Below are 20,982 nucleotides of genomic sequence, written 5' to 3' on the forward strand. Positions count from 1 at the left end.
TTTGGGGCACAGTCCCTTGATTTTACTCGTTAGTTTAGAAATAACAGGAAAGAAAGCTTAAAAAAAAAGAAAAGAAAAAAGACTGTTTGGAAAGTTTGGTTTGAATGCCTCTTGAGCAGACCTTTTCTCAACATGTTACACATGGCACAGAGCCAATTCCTGCATGTGCAAGAATTAAATCACTCAGCAAATATAAAGCTTTGCCTGTGGTCATTGCTTCCACAGAATAAAGCCCCCTTACAACACTCCTTTTTATAGCTCCAGCCCAGCAAAGTCTGTCAGACACTTTTTAAAGCAAAGGTCAATGATATAAATGCATTGAAACCACAGAAAAAAAAAATCCTGTTAACAGACCAATTGTGCCCATAAAAATCCAGAAATCTGAAAGAAAAGACCCACAGTTTAATACTTGCACAGTGAGAACTGAACTGGATTTTGAGTATCGGCCAAGAATTTTGTTTTGGGGGGAAGTGGGGGGAATGAGGGGGATGGGAAGAGGGAAACGTTTTGATGCAGCAACATCAATTACTCAACTCCACTTCAGATGATGATTAACCCCTCTGAAGCCAGCCAATGTTCAGCTCTCACAAAGAATTGATATAAATATGTGTTGGGATAAAACCAGACTTCCAGTATCCAAAGTCTCCTGCCAGCATTGGTTTCTCCCAGATTTTTATGAATATGCTCACTCTGGAGACCATGTAGGTGGTGTGTATCACCATCACATCATCCATCAACTTTACAGATGTTTCCTACTGATTAAAACCTCCACCAGCACATGAGGCACTGGCAAAAGGAGCAGGCAGTGGTTGCTGGTCAGGACACAGCCACATCCAGGGCTTGGATCCGGCATGGAACGATCTGACCCTCTGGGGATGAGGGCCACACGCCAGGACTGGGACCCCCCCAAGGCAGGAGCTCGTTCACCTGACCACCCTCATCCCTCAGGGTCCTGCCTCAGGAGACAGCCTGGGGCTGGGCTAGGGCACAGCCACCCCAGGCAGCAGCATTCTCACACACATGGGGCAGGGCAGTGGAACTAAAAGCAAAATACTGGGGCAGAGGACAGCCTACACCCCAAAATATATCTGCAAAAGCCAGCCTGGTTTCATTCCCCGTCCCCACAGCTCTCTTCCACTCCTCTCAAGGGGAAAGAACCACAGGATCCTGGCACTTGCCAAGTGATTTGTGCCACTGGTGACAGCCAAATGTTCCCTGAGGTGGGATTTTACACAGGACTGCAGCTGTACAGGTACAGGAGTCAAGGGGACACACCAGAGACAGCCCAGCCCTCCCCTGGATACTGGTAAAGAGGAGGACTGCAGACAGTTTTGACCCCACTTGGAAGTGTCTCAGGAGCAGGGCACAGAGAACAGAACAGCCCCTGAAGCCACAGAGCATCCTGCAGATGATTTTCTGCCAGGCCTGGTGGCTGGGGAAGGGCACGGTGAGAGGATGGGCTTGGGAGCTGTACAGACTGCACAGGAACTCAAGGCCTGATCACAAGGGGAAAAAAAGCATTAAAGTATCTGTGAGCTGAGACAGACCACAATGTGCAGCCACATCTGCAAGGGGTCCCCACTCCTCCTCCACAGAAACATCTTGATTTTAGCAGGAACGTGACAGGCACAAGATGGATGGGAGGATGAAGGACCATGGCCTTAGGGGCTGTTTGGAGACAAGCTGTGCACAGTTAATGGTCTAACAGAAAACCCTCAGCAGGCTTCAATCATTCCTTTTTTTCCTTTTCTTTCCCCCCCCTCAAGGAGGAGGAAGGGAGACATTAATTTTGAATATACACCAGAAAAGCCTGGATGCCTCAGTCAGAGCCCAGGGACTCCCTGGCTATGTCAGACCCAGCCAAAACAGCACAGCACCAAGCTCTTGTACCTTTATTTTCAAAACATAGGAGATTGGTAACATTTTGGGGCACAGTCAGAGAAAGAGGGAGCTTCCATGGGTCTCAAACCAGGCTATGCCATGCAGATGAGCCATGCAAAACCTACAACAAGAGTTTTGCCAAATCCATTTCTTGTCTTCACCTTGAAGCACAGAGCACACACCCACACCCTGCCCAGCTCAGCAGCTCCCCAGAGAGCTGGGGAGGGCCACACTGCCCTAAGAAAAGGGAAAGTGAGGGCTACACCAGCCCTTCCCTGGACATCTCCAGCTTCACCTGTGCCCCATCCCCTTGGGAACCCCCAGAGACAGCAATGCCCATCAGTCACTCCAGCAGGGCCTGGAACAGACACAATTAACACAATTAACAGCAGCAACTGCGCCCCGTGCGAATGAGGGAAATCGCGTTGAGCTACGAGCAGCTTTAAAACAAACCCCATGAAAAGGCTTTGTCACACTTTGATGGGATAAGACAAAAGGATTCTGCACAGGATTAGGAGGATTCACAAGAGATGTCTCCAAAAATGGTGCGTTCCTCCATTGAGCCGGGCTCCTTCAGTGCTGATTTTCTGTGATGTCTGACAGCAGCCAGGGGATAAATCTCTCTTACACTTTCCTGGACAACGTGGAAAAGTTCACATTTGAAAGTTAAATGCTCCAAGACACTTTGGTGGGAAACCAATGCTGTTAACACTCAGAATCACAGAATAATTTAGATGGAAAAGGCCTCCAAGATCACTGAGTCCAACCTTTGACCGATCAGCACCAGAGCACCGAGTGCCGTGTCCAGTTTGTTGAACACCTTCAGGGATGGGGACTCCACCACCTCCCTGGACAGCCCCTTCCAATGCTTCACAACCCTTTCCATGAAAAAATTCTTCCTGATGTCCAACCTAACCTCCCCTGGTGCAGCTTGAGGCCACATCCTCTCATCCTGAGGATACCAAGAGCCCTCACAACCCACGTGCTGACTTCTCTGTCAGTCAGTTATTGCAGTATCAGCACGTGAGGAAGAGGAGAGCAGGAAAAAGCCCCACATTGGGCTTCTCCTCCCCACTCCCTCAGCTCAACCCAAAGCTGCTGGCAGCCGAGGTGGCTCTGTGGGAGAGTCAGTGGGGCCAGGGCCAAGCCCTGCACCAGCCACCCCTGTGAGGGCACAAGAAGCAGAGCTTTATAGGGCCAACAGTGGGCCATTGTGTGCCACATTCCTCTCCCCGTGCTGGGGCACGGCAGCTGTTTCATAGGGCAGCCCTCGACAGAGCGGGGACACTTCACAGCTCTGAAAGGCCACTCTGTAAATGTCAAAGGGCCACCTTGTCTGGCCACCGCCGCCTCCACAGCCCCAGCTCCCCCGCCAGGGAAAGCTGGGAATCTCCAGCCTGGGCTGGGGAAAGCTGGGAATCTCCAGCCAGGGCTGGGGAAAGGCAGGAATCTCCAGCCAGGGCTGGGGAAAGGCAGGAATCTCCAGCCAGGGCTGTCTCCCCCAGGTGCCCTTGAAGGCAGGGGAGGGAGGCAATGGAAAGTCCACAGAGGGAGGGTGGATGGGGTCCTGCACAGTTCCATGAGCAAAAGCCTCACTCATGGCAAAATCTCAACCTCAGCTGGTGGGTCCTGGTTTCCCAGAGTAAACCCAGATCCCTCTGGGGATCCTGTGCAGGGATGGGCCAGGGAACCTCAGTGCAGAGGAGGACACAACAATGGGGATGTCCCACTGAACACCTTTGCCCAAAGTGGTCCCTCCATGCCCCAGAGCTCTGTTAGTGCCCCTGCTCAGACAGCAGAAGAAGACTCAGGGTACAAGCAGTGCCTGAGGTACACACTGGGCACCACCTCCCAGCCAGAATTTAGCCACAAAAGCTTAAACAGTTGAGCCCATATTTCTTTTTGTGGGCAGTCAGTGTTTGCCAGAGCAGGCAAGTTCGCAACAGACAACACAGGAACGGCAAAGCCTGCTGGAAAATCCACAAAATAACAGGATTTCTGAGAAGCCATAATTACCATAGGGGAGATGATAACAATCCACTTTTCCCTGCTGCTGTGTCCAGTCCTTCATTTCCCATTCCTGTCTGCAACTGAATAAAAATGGGCTCAGGTACGTTTACCTTCTTGTGGAGGAAGAGAGGAGGCGAGCTAATCAGATGTAAAGGATGTGAGAGGCAGGAATAGGGGAGAGATTTAGATAATTAAAGCATGCAGAAAAATAGGCTTTAACAGGGTATTCTTCTGCTTTTCTGACGTCCACATGTAATAATTTCCGCTACAAAACAAGATCTGTTCTCTGCAGAGTGATGCTGACAAGGCATTACTGGGACATAATGAGCCACCGGTTGTGCTCATCTGATCTATAAAAGGGAGAGCAGGGTTTTTTTAAGAGAAAAAGGGGGTTTGTCTGGTTTTGGGGGGTTTTTGAAGCACAAGTCCTTGAGGGTTGCAGCTCCCAAGGTCACATCTCCAAAGGGGAGCAGTGCCTGATGTGGTTTACTGGGCTGCTAAAATACAGCAGAATGGAAAGACAGATCCCACGCAAAAGAGAGACATTTCAGAAGTGTGATGACACTCTGCAGACAGAAAATGAAGATTTTATCTATGCAAAACAACTCCATCACTTCCCCCAAGCAACCTCCAGAGTCTGGGATGGCCAGCAGCCCTGCAGGCTGGTGAAGCTCCACAAAAACCTTGAATTCCAATGGACCTGCATTTCCTGACAACTAAAAAAACCCACCAAATCCTGCCTCACATGGATTTCAAGGTGTGTCCAGACTGTGCCACACCAGGCTGGCCCCCACAGTCTCTTGGCCTCTTCCCACATCCCACCAGCTCCACAATCCCAGTGTGTGGCTCTCCCTGCCCAGCTTCCTGAGCTCCCTCAGCACCCCCAGCCCTTATTCAAAGGCCTCAACAAAGCTCTTTGTCCGGGGCTGCTGACCTTACCCTCTGCAGCCAGGCTCTTGCAAATCCCCACGAACTGGGGTCACAGATCAGCCTCTCCACACAGAATCCCACCACAAAGGCAGCACACAGGGATGGCCACTGCCCTCCCTGCCCAGCCTCGCAGGATCCCTGCTCCAGCCATGTGCAGATGCTCCAGGGACACTCTGCCTTCATTCCTTTTAATATGAGCACAAAGCATGAGGTCCTGCTGAAGGGGCAAAACAGCTCTGAATTAACACTTGGGTGTTTTGTGTGTGCATTATCATTTATTTTTTCCCTTTTTTTCCACTGGAAATGAATGACAGGAACTCTCTCTCACGTGGCTTATGCCAAGCCTGCAGCACAAGCCACGCAGGAATTAGGATCACAAGGCTGTCTCTGCAGGCAGCAGTAAGGAAAGGCTGCTGGATCAGCAAAGAAGCAGAGCACTGCACCCTTGGGCATGGGGTTTCAGCCCACAGCAACCAAAGGAGACCAGACATCACCTTCAAGCTGTCTGCTGGAGCTTCTGCTTCCCACTGCCCTTCTACTTGTGGGGAAACTGAGGCAACTTAAATTGATCCACAGACCCCAGTTTAACAGGCATCTGTCTGCACTAGGGACAATGGCAGCATATATGTGTAAATAGTTTAGAGCTTTTTACGGGAACTGGAAAAGCCTAACCCAGTTTAGATGGTTAACCTGGGTTTAGGTAAACCATGTGTCAGAGGAGGTTTAGGATGGATACCAGGAAAAGGTCCTTCCCCAGTGGGTGTTCAGCACTGCCCAGGCTCCCCAGGGAATGGTCACAGCCCCATAGCTGCCAGAGCTCCAGGAGTGTTTGGACAATGCTCTCAGGCACAGAATGGGATTTTTGGGGTGTCTGTGCAGGGTCAGGAGTTGGGCTGGATGATCCTTGTGGGTCCCTTCCAGCTCAGAACATTCTGTGATTCTGTGATCCTTAAAACCCACAGCAGGCCACAGCTCTCCTCTTGTTCCCTGGCACAGGTATTGGTGCATCACTTTTCTTCCCTAGAACCAGGACAAGTTTAAAAAACAAAACATCCCAGGGAAACAGAGAAATGAGAGCTGAACCCTTCTACCAGGCAGCAGCATCTCATAGCAGCATCTCTGCTTCACAGCTCCACGCCCTCGTTCACATCCCAAACCCACAGTGGCACCCACGCAGGGACAGCTGCTTGTGGGCTAAACATGCTGCCCCCACGGCTTCAGGAAAGGAAAAGCCACAGAAGCCCAAGTGCTGGGCTAGGAAAAGTTGGGATAAACACCTTTGGAGGTAAATCCAGGTCAGTCCTGCTGCAGATGAGCTGGGTCACACTGGGCCAGTGTCTGCAGTCCCACATGGGGATGGGCAGTGCTGCCAGCAAGGTAAAAATAAACAAACCCAAAACTGCAGAGTCATCTGCCATCTCCTGCTCCCCAGGAGGGGGATGCTGCCTCATCCGGGCTGGCCTCGTGCTGCCTGCAGTCCTGGTCCTCCAAAGCCCTCAGCCAGAGGACAGGTTCACATGGAGAATTATCTCTGCGTGTTTGAAAGGCTGTGCCTGCACAGCTCCTCACGCCAGGGCACGAGGGCTGCAGAACCCAAGGCTGCCTCAAAGCAAACCCCCTTCCCTTCACCCTGTTCACCCCAGGCCTGCCTGCTGGCTCACGCTGCCATGACTCAGCTGGGGACACGGGTGGCACTTTGGGCAAAGCTGCAGAGGGCCAGAAACACCAGGAGGAGCCCCAGTGCTCCCAGTGCTGCCCTGGTACTGGGACTGAGACCACCGACCCCAGCCCGCTCCTGCTGCCCCTGCCTTGGCTCCCTGCCCAGCCTTAGGGAGCAGGAGATCAGAGTTCAGGCACAGGACTCTGCTCACATGCAGGAAAAAAGGAAAAATAATCGTACTGGAGTGCAAGGCTGGGAGATGTGTGCTGGGCAGCCGGGGCATGGTGACCTTCCCCAGCAGCACTGACACCTGCACTCCTCCACAGGCTGGGAGGGTCTGGTTTCCTCAGAGGACACACAGCACAGCCTTCAACTCGAGGGGCCCAAAAGATGGTGAGAGATGCAGCTGGTGGGGGCAGCTCTTGGCTGGGGCTGCATCACCATGGGCTGAGGCCACTACCAGGCACCATCCCCACTTGTCCCTGTCCCCAGAGCTGTGCACAGCTTCACAGCCCTTCCAGCTCAGCCCGTTCACCCACGAGTCACCATCCTCATTCTCCACCACTCCGACCTTGACCACGGCCCTTGAAACTTCAACTTCTTTCTCCACCCTTCCTCTATGGACTGTGAACACTTCCAGGCCATGGCTATCTTTAGCAAGCATCTGCACAGCATCCAACCCAAAGAAATGTGGTTTTTTCTGAGGTTTCTAGGCGTTAACCGCAGCAGGGACAATTCACTCCCCCTCTCCAAGATGCATCAGCCTTCTCTGAGCAGCCCCAGACTCCATCCCGCCCCACAGCAAGCTCCAGCTTGAGCCACACACAGCTTTTCAGCTAACAAAAAAAACAGCCACACCAGAACACAGAAATCCTCTGCCATCCCACAGGGGGATCTGTGTGGATCTTCCCAGATAATCAAATTTAAACCACCACCAAAACAGACCTTTGATTAGTAGCCATGGAGCCCATTCATAGCGACAGCATGTCAGGTCAATGTTCATTCCCAAAATCAACTCTGTGCCTCAGGAAAGGGATTTTTTTAATTTTTGTTTGATGGTCTGCATTTGAGGTCCAGTTAACAAACAGGGGACATGGGTTGCCATCTGGCCAGCCCGAGAGCGTGTTGAGAAATAATACTAATAATCATCACATGGTGGTGCTTTAAAAGGCACTTTTACAAAAGCGTGGGCGAGCTGCCTGAAACCTAAGAGGCATCTTTGTGTGCCCCGAGGGCTCGACCTTCGGGCTCTCTGCCCCTCCAATCAGCAGCCCTTAAAAAGGGTCAGAGTCCAAAATCTCTGCTGCTGTTTCACCCAGAGCCCCACTGGAACAGCCATGGCTTTCCTCTGAACCCTCACACAGGAATTCACTTGTGCAAGTCAAGCTGGGCTGGTGCTTTATTAAATAAATAAATAGTACAACTGACAGGATTTTCCATGTCAACAAAACAGTAGCTGGTTGCTGGTATTGGGCAATGCCTGCGTGTCTCATCCTAGATTGCCCGAGGGACATGTACTGCTCCTCCAGGGACTCCTCAACAGCCACCCAGGGCTCCCAGCACGAGAGCCAAAAATCCCTTCCCTGGATTCCACACGCATTTCCCTGCAATGCACGAGAGGCTCTACCACCCACCAGGAGAGATCCTACTGCAGGGATGCACCCCACCCCAGTGTCCAAGCCCTGGTGCCCACAACAGGAACCAGGGGAGCACCTGCCCTGCTGGGCTTTGTGTCCCACTCCATTTCCCACACACATCACTCCACACCAGGCTGTCCATCTCGCAGCCCTTCTGATGCCCCCAGCCCTGTAACACAGACAAGTGACCTAATTTTCCTCTTTTTGAACACCCAGAGGTCATCTCCGTCTGCAGCAAACGCCTCTGAGGCGGGAAGGGAAACAGAGTGATCTCTGTTAGCAACATCCCCCTCCCCAAATGTCCCTCCACATCTTGCCCTGTGCTGTCTCTTCTAAGTGGCTGAGAATGAGCATGTCCCACATCCCTCAGGGCTGTGGGATGGTGCTGAGGAGAGGCTGGGGAGGTCCCTGCTGTTTCTGGCTCCATGCAGATGGCTCCAGCTCCACCTCATTCTCCTTCACGACTCAGAGCATCTCACCTGAAGCTCCCAAGGGCGTTCCTTGGCTTGCCCCATGCACTTAGACATGGGGAGACACCAGACATGTCCATGCGTCACTCACTGCCCAGTAACTCAGAGCTGGGGCAGGAATGCTCCCTTCCAGTTAACCCAGTTGCTCCAGCAGCACTTTCCCTCCTCTCCCAGTTCCCAAAGATGAGATTTAACCCATCAGCCTTTCTGTCCAATTTGCCTTTCCAGTAGATCTGACCAAAATCACACTCTCAGTTCTGTGGCAAACCCTGATGCTTCCAGGTACATCTTCCCAGACCTAAAACAGCCACTAAAAAAGTGGAAAAACTTCATACTTTCCACCCCCAAGAATCACCTCTTTTGGTAAGAAGGTCACTCTCCTCAACCAGAGCATTACTTTTAAGTTCCAAATTGTCAGAGCTTATGCAAGCAGAAAAATGCAGCATTGAAACAAAAAGGAAGGACATCAAGACAGGGTTTGGGCGTTTGGGAAAAGATAATGTATAAAATAATTACAGGCAGCATGTCCCTGCAGAGCATTTTGACTCTGACTCAGCCCCTGCCCTGGCAGGGAACTGCAGGTGTTCAGCACACGCTGAGCACAGACCCAGCCCTAGAAGACAATGAGGCAGCAGGAGCCTGGGAAGGCTGGAAGTTGCTGCAGGGTGGTTGCTGAGGTCTCCTCCAAGGAAAGACTTTGAAACTTGCTGTCCTCATGAGCACAAGTTGGAGACCCGGTGGGTCAGGCTGCTGCTCAGGGGGATCTTGCAGGAACAGAGATCCCCTCAGCTCAGCCACAGATCTCTAATGGCTGACGGATCACTGCTTGCAAAATAATTGCGTGCCAGCTTTTACAAGGCAAGATGTGAGGGTGGGTGAGGTGAAATGAAGAGGAACACATTCATTATACAAGAGCTCCAAGCATCAGCTCTGGTGACTGTAAACACCAGGCAAGGCAGGAGCCGACTCCGCTGTTGGGCCGCCGCTTCCACCCCAGTGCTCAGCAAGGGCAGAGCACAAAGCTTTGCCTGCCTCTGGCATAAAACCCATCCCTTTGGAAAATAAACCTCTCCAAAGCCCCCGTGCTCCACCCCAGCCAGGAAGGCAGCCCAGTCATCCTAACAGATGCACGAGGCATCAGGAGAGGTTCTGCTTCCATGCGACTCCAAAACACAACTCAGCTCCCTCGGGAGCTGCCAGGGCTTTTGCCACAACCACTGATATTTTTATACTTCAGCTCTTGAAAGAGGAGGAACAAATCTTCATGAACTTTTATAAGACCAGCTTCCCCCCAACTTACATTTTTTCCTTTCAAACCCCAGCACAGACGACAAGAGCCACTCTTGCCCCCAACGCGGAACGCACCAAACGCGACGCATGGCGTGCAGCACCCGCACAGCGCAGCACCCATGCAGCACCCGCGCAGCACGGCGTTACTCACAGGTCACACTGGTGGCTGGTGGCTCCGGCAGGGCTGCAGCTGCAGGGCTGGCACTGCTGGCTGCCCTGCTCGGGGAAGAAGCCGCGGGCACAGCTGCGGCAGTGCGGGCCCGCGTAGCCGGGCAGGCAGCGGCACTGCCCCGTGCTGCGGTTGCACCCGGCGCTGCCCACAGAGCTGCAGTTGCACAGGTCACCTGCAAGGGAAAGAGAAACGGGCATGGAATCACAGAGCTGCAAAATGGTTCGGGTTGGAAGGGGATTTAAAGGCCATCTCATTGCAACCTCCCTGCAGTGGGCTGGGAGAGCTTCCAGGTTGCTCCAAGTCTCGTCCAACCTGGCCTTGGACACTTCCAGGGATGGAGCAGCCACAGCTTCTCTGGGAACCCTGTGCCAGGGCCTCCCCACTCCCTTTGCATACCCCCATCATCACTTTAAGGATGATTTTTGCTTTAAAATGTTGAGATGATGAAAAAAAAAACACATTGGGAGCACCCTGGGGTTTGAAATACCACAGTTCATGCTTGAAATCTCCCCAAAGATAAGCCACAAGATTATGGGTATAACTACCTAAAATACATCTCTATGTAGCTGTACACAATGTCTTTATGTATATACACACACCTATCCACCTTCATGGTTGTCTGACTCCAGGAGTTGACAAGCAATAACTATGTAATTTCAGGATAAAATCAGCAACAGGTTACAAAATCATTAATTCTAAGAGCCTCCACACCACACCACTGAACACCCTGATTCACCACAGCACATACACTGGCACTACGGACTGGCAGCAGCATCTCCCACTCCTGAAAAAGGGATACAGAATCCCCTGAAAATCTGCCCCCAGGGGAGCACCAAGTGCATGAAAATTACTTGAAAAGCTGTGGTAGAGCTAGAGGCAGGACAGAGATCTCTGCCACCCAAAACAGACCACCCTCAGTCCTGCAGTGAGAGGGGATGGCTCTGGGGACCCAAACATGGTCTTTGGGGACACTATTTCCAGTGGTGCTGTAAAGTATGCACTGAACTGCTGCTTTGTTAAGAAAGAAGCAAATCTTTTGATCAAGTGATGAATTCCCAGTCCCCCCACATATTATTTCTCGTAATACTTTAAAGCCCCAAACGCACTGAAGAGAACAACTTCTCCCTGGCAATTTGTTTCTGCCAAGAGCTTTATCTCTGTTCTTTCATTGCAAAATATTTAGTGCCTTAATAATTTAAAGTCTTTTTCTGCCAAGACTGAATTATAAACAAGGATTATTTGCAGAAATAGTGCATAAAGCATCAGGGGCTTTACACAACTGCTGGTGTTTGTTATTGCCTGAGAAGAGCCAGTATTCAGGGCACTTCAGGGACAGGGGAGAAGCCAGGTTCCCATCCCAAGAAACCTGACTTAAAGCTTTTTTCCTTGCCATCAGTGTTCTTCTAACACACAAAGAAATGTGAGTTATTTAGCTTTATTACTCCACCACAGGATCTCCACAGAAGCCATGTTGTCCCAATACACCTGTGAAATTGCACCTAAATTTTCTTCAATCCAAACTATCAAATAGGACAAACATCTCAAGATCCACAATTACCCACTTCAGCAGCCACTTCACATAACGAACTAAATTCCCAGCTCAATTATCCAAGCAGAACCATATTGATTTGAGCACTTGGGCTTCTCCCTGCCACCAGAACAGAAACCATGAAAAGTTGTTGAGCAAAAGCACTTTGGAGTTTATCAAACATGCACCAAAACAGATTTCCCTTTCAGAACTCAACATGTGGTGCCATTAGACCTGCCAGACTTGATTAAGGAAAGAAAATGAGCATTGTGTCCGTTCTAACGGCATGGGAGGCACTGACAGGGCAGGTCCCACACAGGGGATGAGCTGCTCCATGTGGAGACCATCCCTGAGCTCCAGGAGGAGCCAGAGCCACCCCCTGAGACCATGGTGACACTCCAGATGGGTGGCTGGACAAAGAGGGCAGGAGTGGGGCAGTGCTTGAGGATGGTGCCCATTGACACAACAGAGCTCTGCCCCATTGTTCATGCTCCAGCAGGATGGCAGCACTTTGAACTTGGATCTGACTTTGTAGCACTCATTGCCTTCCATCCAATGCTCCAGCCCATCAAAATTGCCCCAATTCAGGTCAGGCTCTGCCTTAGCTGCTAAATTCATCAGTGACACAGACACCACTGCAACGCTGGTTCCCCAGGAGAGCAAGAAACACTGCAATAATCCAAAATAACACTGGCAAAAGCACTTTTAGGTTGGGAGAATGGTGGAGCCTGGTTCTGCTAGTGATGGGACAGGAGCTGAGCCTGTCTGCTGCAAAATCACCCCAAGTGCGTGATAAGGCACAACACACAACAGATCCAGAAGCTGTCTCCCAAAAGGGTCGGTTCCTTGAAGACTCTGCCTCTCCCAACCACCCCAGAGATATTTGGGGAGGGATGGTGGTCCCAGGTAGAGGAACAGCATCCCAAATGGTCCCTACCCACTCCAAATGCATCCAGGCTGGCTCACACGTGGATGCAGCCCCAAAACACATCCGGAGCTGCATGGGCCGGGCAGTGGAGGAGATTCAGCAGCACTGAAATCTGAACTGCATCGTCTGCCACAGCATCGAGGTCAAGGGCTGACACAAGGAGGTACCAGGCTATGAAAACCTAATTTAAAGGAGACTTTGTTGTCCCCACAGCAGCCGGGTGGCAGGAGGCGCGAACGGCCCTCAGCCAGAACGGGAACACGATAATGAACATCTGCCCTGGACTGCAGGAACACAGCAAAGAGGATGAGAGGAAAATGAGGGAACATTGTCCTGGCTTCTGGCCAGAGCCTGGCTTTTACAGGCCTTTATTCAGCTTTCTCAAGCCAATGTTTTGCTTTTGAAGATAACCTTCAAAAATACCTCACTGAGAGCTTCTGTGAAGGCAAAGGAATGAACCCCAGGGCTGTCCCACTCCAGACTGCACAGTCATGCTTGGAGGGTTGTGTTGAGGCTGGGATACACCATCAGCAAGGGAGCCAAGGGCAAAGACCTCTCAGGGATGAGGCACTGGTCCAAGCTCTGACTCTTCTCAGTTTGCTATCCTGACTCACCCTTGCTCTGCCTCAGTTTCCCCAACTCAGGGTGTTCCCCTGCCCCCCAGGGCCTCCAAGCCCTGCTTGTCTCTGCCTGTTCCCCATTGCTAAACCATCAAGGTTCCCCTTCCTTCTCCACAAAGCACCACACAACAGCTCAGAGCACATGGTTATCACAGATAAAACCCATCACCTTTGCTCGTGAAGGGACTGACAGGCTTTGATTAATTAACAGCCTAACGATGTTTTGAGGTCCAAGAATGGCAACATAAAAATGTGTGTCACTGCCATGTTACCCTTCAAACAAAAAAACCAAACACCTCTCCATTCAAACAGTATTTCACCTTCACTGGCTGTTGCTTAGAGGAAGGTGGAGTGGAAGGAAAGGTTCCTCATTTGGGAAGCAAGGGCCACGCTGCTGTGTGGAGACAGATTTAATATCCAATTTCAGTTAGCCCCAACCTAAAACTGATTAGTTATTAGTATGCAAAAGCCATAGGTTACCAATAAACTGGAGAATAGATGTTTGATATTGCATTGGATCCATACCATGGCAGTAAATAGCACTGACACAGCCAAGAAGCTCCAGGTCTGAGGGTGCCCTGTGACCCCCCCAGTGTGGCCACCTCAAACTCTATGCCAGCTCCCCTGTCCACCCCCAATAAAGATCTCAGCCTCCAAATCCCATCCCAATGCAAACCCCAGCTCTGCAAATCCCAGCAACATCCCAGCCTGTGCCAGGTTCATCAAGACCCCACATCCCTTCATCTCCCATCCCCTCCTGGTACTTAAACAGGGCTTGTTCTGATGTAAAAATCCTTCCTCAAATTATTTTTTCACATCCTTTCAGCTTTGCAGTGTTTTAAGTCTTCACACGTATTATAAGTGTGATTCCTCCTCCCTTCCAAGCCACTTAATGAATGAATAATTTAGAAAACAGGTGAAATATTTACAAAGGGTAAAGAAGCCAACACTGTGAAAGGCACGAAGGTCTCTGTGAAACCACATTAGCTGGGGACATCCTGAACCAGTGCAAATCCTGAATGAACTCACCTGCTCCCTGGGAGCAAGTCTGGAAAACCCAAGATGAACATTTTTGGTTATTGGAACGTGCAGCTGTAAGAGCAAGCTGTGGAGGCCCACAGATGCCATTTATAGTCCTGCTGCAAAAGCATTCCCAAGGAGACAGACACTTTCTGTTCTCTGGACTAGATGAAGGGGAAAAAACCCAACATTTCTAACCTGGAGGTGCTGTTGGGTTTTTGGGAGCCAGAGGTGCAGCCCCAGTGTGGCACCTGCAGCTCTGAAGCCAACACAGCCCAGTAAGAACCTCACCTCCCAAATACCCCCCAGCTATCCCACTGGATTAAACCACTGCACACAACAGCATCCCATCCCTGGAAAGGCTTTGTTTTCATATTAATTAAGCAGTTTTCCCTCTTCCCCAGAGTTCATTCCCAAATTCAAGCCCTACCTTCTCTCCCATTTCCCCTTCTCAATCCCTCTCCAGGCACCACTCCTGACAAGACAGGAATAAAGGGATCAGGCAGCAGGTTTAAAAATCTATCCAAGGTCATTTCCTTTCCCCCTGTAATTAAATTGTGGAACTCATTGTCAGGGGATGTTCTGGCTGCCAGAAATACCTATGGCTTCAAAGCAGGACTGGAAAAGCTCACAGAGGACAGGTCCACTGGAGGCTGTTAAACACAGGGATCTGGAGGAAAAATTCTGATGGGAAAAGCTCTGAAACTCCACCCAGAAAAGTCAGGCTCATGCCCTGTCCTCTGGGCATCTTCTTCTGGCCTTTCTTGGGTGGGTGAAGCTTTGCTCTGAGCCAGCCTGGCAGTTCTATTTTCTCCTTGTTTGCACTGCTCAGGGATGGCAGCAGCTCCAGTTCTTCCCCCAAACACACAAATCCCCCTTAAAGAACTAGACACTGCTCTTTCCATCAGGAATTTTTCCTCATTACAGCCAAAGACACAGCTGTGCTGCACCATTGCTCTGCCTTTCCCCTTGCCTCTCCACAGGCTCTTTCCCTGCCCCCTGAGAAGACATTTCATCCCTCAGTACAATCCACTGATGCCCCAAACCTCCCCCAGCAATGGGATGAGGGTCAGGACAGTGCTGTTCCAGCATGGGATAATGAGAGTAGGCACAAGCCAGCTGGTAAAAGGGAAGGTCCCATCCTACCCAGCCCTGGTAAAACCGTTCCTTGAGCTCCAGCCCATCTCCAGTCTAGCCCTGGACTGGAATTTGGGTTCAGCTTCATCACTCCTCACTTGGGTGCAACCCCACTGATGCTCTGAGTGCAGGAGTTGTTATCCCAGAGCAAGGATGCTTTGGCCTCCAACCTTCCATGGCTGCAGCAGATCTGAGAGGGCACAGCCTGGCTGAGCTCTCTCCCAGGGAGCTGGGAAACATCTGCCATGGGCTAAGAGCTCCTGCAAGAACAGGCCAGAGAGGAGCTGATGCACTGCAGCTTCCCAAAGAGAGGAGTTGTGCCAAGTCCCAGGACTCATTCCCATCCAGACAGCACTCAGCACAAAATAAGAGTCATCTCTTGCGTCACGAAGGTGCATTAAAGCACTCAGACCTGTAATTTACTCTCACTTGAGGCTACAACACAAAGCCAAAGTGGTAGGAAGGGTATCTCTGCCTACCCCCCAAAAATTTATATACATATAGGAGTGTCTTCTCTAATTTTGCATTCACTTTATTACTGAGTGCACCACATTCTGGGCATTTACAACCTCCATCAAGCTCCGGGCTCTGCAGAGTCAGGTGCTGAGGTGAAGAAAACTTCATTCACATTAATGCTGCTAAGAGTGTTACAGAGTCACTTGTGTTGTTCCATAAAAGGCTTTTACAGGTCAACAAGGGGGAAAAGACAAGAATTTCTCAATGCATATACATCACTTGTAATGTCATTAGAAGATTAAACGCATCTGTTGAGGAATATTTATCAGATTAAATCTCTCACTTATCACTTGGAAAGAAGTACAAAGCCAAAGTCTCAACTGCTGGGGTCACCAGCAGCTGCACAAGCACTTTCCATCAGCCTGAAGCAGGCAGGTTTGGGGCTTCAGCCAAACTCCAGCTCAGCCTCAGCTGTGTCAGCCCCCTGCCTTTCCAAAGGGATGGAGCATCCCTCACCACCACAGCTCACAGCCCTCCTGCCTCCCCAGCCGTGAGCAAACCAGGACCCTCAGAGCCTCCCCAAAGGCAAAGGCTGCTCACTCCCTGGGACTGGTTATTCCTTCCCTGCACCTGCAATGGAGCCTGCAGGCATGTGGTTTCTGACGAGTTCATGAAAGCTCCTCCACACAGAGCAATTTTGTTGCTTTTTCCTCCTTTTTGATGCTAAACAAGTCAGCAACCTGTGCACAGAGCTTTGAACCTGCTCGTTCCCCAGTAAAACTGCATCAAAAGTCAGACTCACAGGTGTAAAGCTGTCTTGGGAGACTAAAGGATAAAGCCCTGTAAACATCAGGGAAAAAAAAAAAAGAAAAGAAGAAAAATATGAATTCTTATTAACTCAGTATTCCTCCTGCACTGGGAGATCCTCAGCTCACAGCTCTGCTGGAGCACAACACCTGAGGAGCTCCCATGGATGGGACAAGGAGATGTCAGGAGAAGCAGGAGGGGTCCTGGAGTCATTAAAATCCAGGTTGTAAGGCAGAAAAGCTGTGCAGGGGGATTACACAGCTGCAGCTGAGGAATTATTCATTCCTATATAACAATAAGTTTCCACAGGCAGACAAACCCTCCAGGGTCTCTTATGAAGCAGACTGTGCACAAAAAGGAATGTGGCCCTAAAATGTTTATGATACAAGAAAGCTACAGTAACTTCAAATAGACCAAATACATACTTGAGGATTAAAACCTCCACAGTTAAACAAAAAAAAAAAAAAATGAATCCAAGCCTTTTAATTAATTTTAAAATAGTTTTGTTGGCATTCTGCTTTAGTTGATTAGATTTGCCCACTAATATTTCCACAAACGTCTGGAACCATATAAATAATACATGTTTCTGTTTGAAAATCTCTGTACTTTTTACCACCCAGTGTGTGACACAGCTAGCCCAGCTCCGGGTTTAGAGATAAACAGGGTGAAAACTAACTTTGGCAAACACATCCTCTCCAGCACACAGAACCCTGGCAGCTCAGAGCCTCCTGACAGATACACTTGCGTGGCACCTCTCAGGAAACTGAACTGTTTTGTCAGCAAAATGCTTTCACTGGAAGATCAAGACACCTCACACGGGATTGGGCTGGAAATTTATGAGCAGGTTCCAATTTTAGTCTCTATCAACCATGGTCTAGCAGAGAAAGGGATTATGAAGAGCTGCATGAATAATATGAACTATAATCATCTGTTGAAGGCTCTGCGTGCTCCGATTCCTGCAAAAAGTAATTAAACTCACAAACTTTGCTCGGTGCCTTGGGGAGCTGCAACTAATGAATGAACACATTAATTTATGGGAGATTTAAGGCTCTTCAGAGAAAACCCTGAGCAGGAACCATCCTTCCAACTGTTTGTGTTTGGGCTGTAAGGTTGTGCTGCGTGAATAACCAGCAAAACAGAGAAGAGCTGGGGGATGAGCTCAGGTAACACCCCTTGATCACATCCTACCCTCCCAGGGGGCCTCCCTGGGCAAGACCAGGGAGAACAGGGTCAAACCTTTTGTTTGAGTACCAGCTGGGTTTGCTGCTCACACTCATTGCTGAGAAGCAAAATGTTCTGTTTCTGCTGCTCCTGGCAGATCCCAGGCAAGAGCAGGTGCAGCAGCACAGCCCTGCCTTCCCGGCCACCCCACACTCCCAGGGATGCAGCAGAGCAGGGACTTCGTGCAGCCTGCAAGGAACTGATCTGCCCAGCTGCACATTTGTCTGACACAAATAAGTTACTTCAAACTAAAATCCATTGCTGCAAGGCATGCAGCCTTCTCCAGAGCCTTCTCCCCTCCGGACCTGGCCTGCAGATACAGCAACTCCTCCTCTCCCGAGTCACTGTAATTAACTCCTCATGCTTCAGCTTTGGCAGGATGAGTGTGACCTCCAACCTCCTCCTTCCAGAGCCAGTTTGGTGCTGAGCACCCACTGAATACCCACCCTGAGAGCTCCAGTGGTGCAGCTGAGCTGGGTTTGTCATCCCCAGCCACGGCTCACCCTGCCTGGGAGAACACGGAATGGCCAAACCCAGGCTGCTGCTTCAGTGCCATCAGCTGCTGAAAGGTGCTGAAGGGATGGAGCTGGTGAGGATGGAGACAGCCTCCCTCCCTCCATGCAGGTACATCCTGTACAAGCTGCAGGGCTTGGATGTCTCAGGAGATTTCCCAGGGAGGTGGCAAACACACATGGCTGATCTCACTGCAAAATGCAGTGCTTTTTTTGTTGTCAAAACCCAGTTTCTTCACACCAGGTGTAGCCACGGTGTAACCAGGTCCTTCACTGGTGTACGGAGGGAGCTGCAGCTTTGCCTCACTGACCTTGGGCAGAGCTACCAAAGCTCAGCCCAACCTGGGAGGAATGGGGTAGGAAGTTATCCTTTTCTCCCTCATTTACAACACTCTTAATAGAGTGATGGGAGACAGAACAAAAGCAATGAGATGCCAACAGCAATGGTACAACAATCAACCCATAATTCAGTGTAAAAATGCTTGGAAGTGCATCCTCCTCCAGCGGAGGCAGAGGAGTGCTCTGCATCTCCTGGAAGCAGCAGCAGCAGCTCCTCGGCAGGCCCACAGCCCCTCACCCTGCCCTGGGGCACACACAACCTCCAGGGATGGTCTTCACCCTTAGGGACAGCACAAGCATCAGGCCCAGGTTCTCTCCCAGCATGCAGGAGTGGTTTTTAAACTGCTCTACTCATTCCCCAGGCCGAGAGATGCACTCAAAGGGTGACTCTGGACACCCACAAGAGGTAGAAGAGGGACCAAGGAGGGGGTCACACTGCTGTGAGATGAAATGGGAAGGGGCCCATCACTCATGGCTCAGCACACAGGCAACAAGAGGCATTTATACAACTTTTAAACTTTTTTTTTTAATGAGAAAGAGAAGGAAGACTTGCTTTGGAGGGTTTCAGGCTATTTTATGTCTAAGCCTGTGGCGAAAATCTGGAATGAAAACTTTCATCAGTAACTCCAGCAGGTGCCCAGGGCAGTTCCTTTCAAGGTTCAGCTCCTCCAGCCAAGCAGCAAAGGGACAGACCCGTTAACAAAGGCGCCTTTTATCCACGGTGTTAATAAACACTAACTGAAAGTGTTAATAAAAAGAAGCTTTCCAGAGCCTGAGCTACGACCCCAGTTTGTCTCAGCTCTTTGCATTTTCAAGCTTAGAGATGAAGCAAAGCCTCAACGAATTCCAGGATTCAGTCCCAACACACATTCCTAATTCTTCTCCTACTCTAAACAAACATATTTAAATGCAGACTTTTATTCATCACAAGCAGCAAAGTATCTTTGTTCCTCTCTCACTCACTTTAAAGGCCATGAAGAGGAAGGGAGACAAGAAAAGAAAACTCTTTGACAGCCTGCAGCCAGCAAGTCCTGCTCCTCTCATTGCTCCCGAGCTTGGTTCCAAGTTTAATAAAGGTGTTTTGTCTCCTTGCTTAATAAGTGGAATTACCATAGCAGAAAGCCCAGCGGGGGAAAGGGATAGCACGGAGCATGAGTAATCACAACTGGTTTCGGGCAGGTTTTGCCATTTGGGTCCTGTTTCAAGGTTATGATGACATAGTGCTATGGGGGGTTGGAGTTACCATAACTCCTGCCAGACAAGGAGTAGTAAGTTACAATGTGCTGCAAGCAGGGAGAGCTGCGGGGACAGAGCAAGAAAAATGTCATCAGAGCTGGGAAGAGAAGTTTCCTGTTCCTTACATTTTATTCCTTTATTTTATACTGCAGCCTCGCACTTGCCCTGCTATACTTTGCACAGGACACAGTGATGCCTCTACCTCCAGCTCACAGCTTAAATTCCCACATTCAGGACTTGTTTCACACCTTTGCTCTCACCCAGCACCTGCCAAACTGGGTCACAGATACTGCAGCCAGACAAAATTTGTTGGCAAATCCATGGAGGAGAAGCCAAGCTTTCAAAGAGGGAACTGATATGGGTCAGGACACGTCATGGAAAAAGACACCTGGATGGAGACAGTCATCATTACCACTGGAAACAGGGGACTGCAGCAGATCCAGTATCACCTGCTGAGGACCTGCTGAGGGGGAGCAGCCAGCATGGTGCAGCTCAGCTGTACTCCAAAACTTCCTCCAGGCAACTGCAGCCATGGCATGAATTTAAATTTAAATCCCCCTCTGCACAGAGAGCAGGGGCAGAGCCCACCCACAGGGCTTTGAGCGCAGCTGCCAGCCCCTGCCTCCCCCTCACCTCTGCTTTGAGCCCCAAGCCCTGCAGCAGCTGAATGACTCCAACCAGGGCTGAACATCAGCTTTTCATTCCTGTCTCCTCAGTCACTGTGGATGGACACTGCAGCTCCATCCAGTCCCAGCTCCTGCCTCAGCCCCCAGTTATTTATTACCCGTATTTATTTCCAGCAATAGCTCTCCTACCAAAGGGAAATGTTTCCATTAAACAGCACAAGTTCAGCAACCACAAACAAACAGTAACTTAAAGCCTAAGCCAGTTCTCTGAAACCCGCACAATAAATATCAGGTCATCCAGGGTAGTACAAGAGGCAACAGCCCCATCCCACAGAACACCCAAATCCTCTGTAAACAGGCAAAGCCCTTAGAAGTGTGACAGGAGGGATGGAGGCAGCCAGGCACAAGGGTTTCAGGCTCCCTGTGCAGCACTCCCCACCTAACCTGCAGCTCAGGCACTAAGCTGAGACCAAATCTGAGCCAAGAAGCTGAACCAAAGCAG

The 20,982-nt window shown here is 50.3% G+C and overlaps 1 protein-coding gene across 1 annotated transcript in view; it reads right to left on the bottom strand.

The window, feature by feature from the left end:
- Positions 1 to 20,982, bottom strand: part of MEGF9 (multiple EGF like domains 9) — a 49,219-nt gene that overhangs the window by 16,250 nt on the left and 11,987 nt on the right. Inside the window, exon 2 of the mRNA XM_063409223.1 lies at positions 10,030 to 10,222. Coding sequence (XP_063265293.1) covers positions 10,030 to 10,222 — 193 coding nt within the window. The remainder of the gene's footprint in view (positions 1 to 10,029; positions 10,223 to 20,982) is intronic.

This window comes from Prinia subflava, chromosome 12 (genome assembly GCF_021018805.1).
Source record: "Prinia subflava isolate CZ2003 ecotype Zambia chromosome 12, Cam_Psub_1.2, whole genome shotgun sequence".
Lineage (NCBI taxonomy): Eukaryota > Metazoa > Chordata > Aves > Passeriformes > Cisticolidae > Prinia > Prinia subflava.